The 4,157-nt window shown below is 41.4% G+C and overlaps 1 protein-coding gene across 1 annotated transcript in view; it reads right to left on the bottom strand.

Moving 5' to 3' along the window:
• Positions 1-1,143, bottom strand: part of LOC104543924 (transcriptional repressor protein YY1) — a gene marked incomplete at its 5' end in the record, with an annotated part of 15,859 nt that extends 14,716 nt beyond the window's left edge. The window contains one exon of the mRNA XM_010188644.1: positions 948-1,143. Coding sequence (XP_010186946.1) covers positions 948-1,143 — 196 coding nt within the window. The remainder of the gene's footprint in view (positions 1-947) is intronic.
• Positions 1,144-4,157: the final 3,014 nt, after the last annotated feature.

Genomic DNA, 4,157 nt, shown 5'->3' with positions numbered 1-4,157 from the left:
GAACGAAATGAAAATGCACGCAGCTTCATACACATGCTTTGCTTTCACCATGGGAAAAACTGATCCTAGCAGCTGCAGGAAGCCAGCAGTTGTGCTCAAATATTTGGAGACACCAGCACTAACCCTCCCCATGAGGGGAGGACTATCCCTTTGGTAAAGTAAGTGCACACAAAGAAGGGGACCGAGTAATTGCCGCAAAGGCAACCCCAGTGTCACAGCTCCCTGGTGGGCCCTTGGTACCAGAGCCAGAGGTTCTGCAGTGAGAGAGGGGGGAAGAGGTACACAACACTTACTCCCTCCTGAAACAGAGCTTACTCACTTCACGTCTGTTTGAAAGTAAAATTCACCTTGTATCTCAGGTCAATGTAGTGATACGTAAACGAGTGACAATTCCGATTCACCAGAGGAAAACCCAAGCACTTCCAGTATAGTTACCAGCTGTAAAACTGCAATTAGCAGTGGCACTTGAAAGCAGAAGACACATAACTCCATTAAGAAGAAATTTAAGACTCAGAGCTTAAGTAGTAAGAAGCATGTGAAAAAGAACAGTAAGTGGCTTTACAACGTAAATACTGTAGTGTAGCTTTCTTCCACTGAACAATCTGAATGCAGCATTTCACTTACCGGCTCCTTTGGTGCTGAAACATCTAAGGCTACTCCCATAAAAGATCTATCATCACATCAAAGCTGCTGTCTATCAATGCATTTGGGTCCTGCCTTACCCAACAGGAATTAAAAACCAGAAGTCACTGAAGAAGTCACTGCTGAATAGAAACCCCAGTTTTTTTAACACGGTATCAGCTACTCTGTTCTGAATTAACTCCCTTGTTTTAGAAGATGATTAAATGCAATAAGCCACACTAAATCTACCATTTATTTTGCCTAAGAGTTTCGTAATTAAACCATTGAAAAGAAAACCATTTTAAAGAGCCTTTCTTCCTACTTACCTAGCAAATTCAGCCAGTTGTTTGGGGTCTGAGAGGTCAATGCCAGGAATTCCACCAGGAGGAAGTTTCTTCCCTGTCATGTACTCTGAGTAATCTGGAGGAGAATTCTCTCCAATGATCTGTTCTTCCACCACTGTTTCATGGTCAATATCCTTTTTATCATCTGAAATACACAAGATACTGAATTCAACACCTACTACAAAGCAAAACAGCACGTAAGTTGTTAGGCTGCATCTCAACATAAATTCACTGTTGCTGCACACTTAAAACAATACACCGCACTTTCAGATTTCCACACTAGTTGTGAAGAGAAAAAAAGACATTGGTCCAGTTACAGCATGAAAAACAGAGAAAGAACACAGTGGGTGAAGGGAAATAAAGCAGAAGTTGCGTATCTACTTTAATATAAATAAGGAAATAAGTAGAGTGTTCCTATGAATGTTGGCTGTGTTGGAAAGAGAATACATTTTTCCTGATGCAATGCCTAAATATTTAATTCCTTTAACCCCTTCAAGACTGACCTCCACAAAACAAACCTATCGCGGGAGCGGCAGATCACTTACCCTAAGATGTTGAGGTTACTGATCTTTACTTCAGAGTCTTCAGACTCCCTCGGCCTCCAAAAAAAAGTGTGGCGGAAGGACAAGAAATTTTAAAGTAACTGCTAACGGGCTTCAGCGCCTGCCCGTAAAAATTAAAGCTTTTCAACACCTGCAAACAGGTCTGAAAAAGCAAAAAACCCAAACAGCACATCTCTCTGACAAAGGGGTTTCTTCCTTCCGAGGCAGGGGCCAGCCTAAGCTCTCTGCCACTCAGCAGCAGACAGGGAGAGTTCAGGGCTTTGATCTGCAAAGCAGTTAAAGTACTGCTAGTTCATCTGCTCCACGGCTCCTCCTACGGCTTTGTGCTGAAGGACCGCAGTGAAATCAGGAGCAGAATCCGCTGCTGCTGCTGTCTGCTCACACTCAGAGCTCAGCCTATGCCACAAGACAATGTTTTCGTCCTCCTTATAACAGAAATCAGAGGGACACAAAGAAGACAGAGAATGCAAACACCCACCTACTTTCCTCACAAGACACAGCACCTATCTTAATTTCCACCCCCAAATACACCCAGGACAATAGATGTGTATATATATATATATTCATGGTCTTAGCTACTCAGCTAAATGTTAAGAAACTTGCCACTACACAACTTCTCCTACTCAGTGTATGGGAAGCAGATTCTGCAAATCACCTCATACACAAGAGGTTTTACAAAAATAACGCAGTTTTATTTTACAGGTAGTGTTTAATGAGTGGAAATATGAAGTGGTAGGACAGAAATAGTATTTCCCCCATTTAAAAACAAAACAACAACAAAAAAAAAGAAGATAGGAAAACATAAGGCAGAAAACAAATAAAGCAACGTTGTTCTTTTTAAAGTTCCCTAAACAGAACACAGGAAATAAATTATGCATTACTCACTAACTTAGTACAGAAAGAAAGGACACGCAAATGAAAGAAATATATGAAGGACAAATTTCTATTCCATTTGTAATCCTGCTTTTAACGTTTGCCACCGAGCTATTTCTAGAAATGTTACTGCTAGATTGGGGCTTCATCTGATCTACCAGATCAAATAGCATCGTGTGGATGTTCCATGGAGAAAGGGGAAAACAGACTCCAGCGCTGCAAAGACACAAGCGACCATAAGAAAATGCTATCTGCAGCACTAAGCTGGCAAAAAGCTACAAAATGGACTATCTGGACAACTTTTTAATTCTAATCTAGTTTTCCACTCGCCACGCTGCCTTTCAGTGAGTGAATTCACCTTCAGCAAGGATTATAGGGTAAGTTTTACAGCAACTGCATGAGTTACGAATTCAAGTCAATAAACCTCCAATTTGGCGACAATTTGCCCTTCCAAAGAGAAGCTTAAGGTATTTAGCAATGCCTACACAGGTAGAAAAGACACTGTGAAGCTTTCTCGGTGCTAAACCTGAACTGCAGCCATTTCGACAGCTACCCACCACTTCCAGGCTGACTGTTTGATGACATTCGTAACAGAAACAAGTTTTCATTTCCTGCCCCTGATCAGATGCATGAGTCAACAGGGAAATTTTGCGCTCATTCCTTAAGGTCTTCTTTCCTTCCCAAGCCCATTATTTCACAATGCTTCCTTGCTATTTGAGAAGAAAGCCAGCACTTAGTGCCTTTACTTCACCAAAGCCTATCAACAGAAACCAATTCCACAGGCTCCTGGAGTGTGTTTTTTTCCACAAAAAACCTATGAAAATAGTGATACAGTGAAAAATAAGAGAAAGTATCAGGTAACATATTGATAGTTACATGAAAATAAAAATAATTTTCCTGTACTGAAAAACTGCATCTCTAGAGCAGCACATGCCTGCAGTTTTAAAACTAACTTAAACCACAAGATACAAAACAGTTACCGTAAAGTGTTATGTCAGGCTAATGTCCTTCAAGACCTGGTTTACCCCAAAAGTCAAATACTTTTACAAGTAGCTGCAGACTTCAGCAGCTCTTTATTATCCCAACCGTCCTAGTGACAGACTGTGCTATGCCATTATCAACTCTTCAGGAAAACAACATGAAAACAACCCATACCCCCCCCCACTTCTTTAGAAGAAAGTTGTAAGAACTTTACCAGTGTCCTCTATGCCCAAATTTACTTCAAGTTTATTTGTGATCCCCGACCAACCTGACCTAGGCAGCTCAAAGTTTGGAGGGTAAAGTCCAAGCAAACTTTCACTCAGGCAGCCAAGTTCATTAATGAGATATTCTCATTGCAAACAGGGCAAGTTGACTGCTTGATGTTTTCTGCCTTCATGCAAGTCCTGATGCCCGCAACATCCAAATTAAACCCCCTTTTCCCTCTCATGAAGCAGAGAATCAAACAAACTGCATCCAAAGCAGAGCAAAACAGCGACACAACCCTGAAATTCCAGTGACACCCCTGGAGAAACACAGTACAAATAAAGCATACCAAACCCACCCATGCAAACTGAATACCAACAGATCCACAAAGCCAGTCAGGAAAACGAAATTAACTGCTATATACTACCTGATCTGCTCTGGTTTGTCCCTTAAAACCACTTAAGAGCACAGCAGACTCAACTCCAGGGCATTCTGCTGATGTGTGGATTTAGCTCTAATGCAGCTTTCTGTGAGGAATCTGAACATGATTTTAGTCTCCTCTTCTGAAAGA

Source organism: Mesitornis unicolor, unplaced genomic scaffold (genome assembly GCF_000695765.1).
Source record: "Mesitornis unicolor isolate BGI_N332 unplaced genomic scaffold, ASM69576v1 scaffold1867, whole genome shotgun sequence".
NCBI lineage: Eukaryota > Metazoa > Chordata > Aves > Mesitornithiformes > Mesitornithidae > Mesitornis > Mesitornis unicolor.
This window is presented reverse-complemented; position numbering and strand designations above follow the sequence as displayed.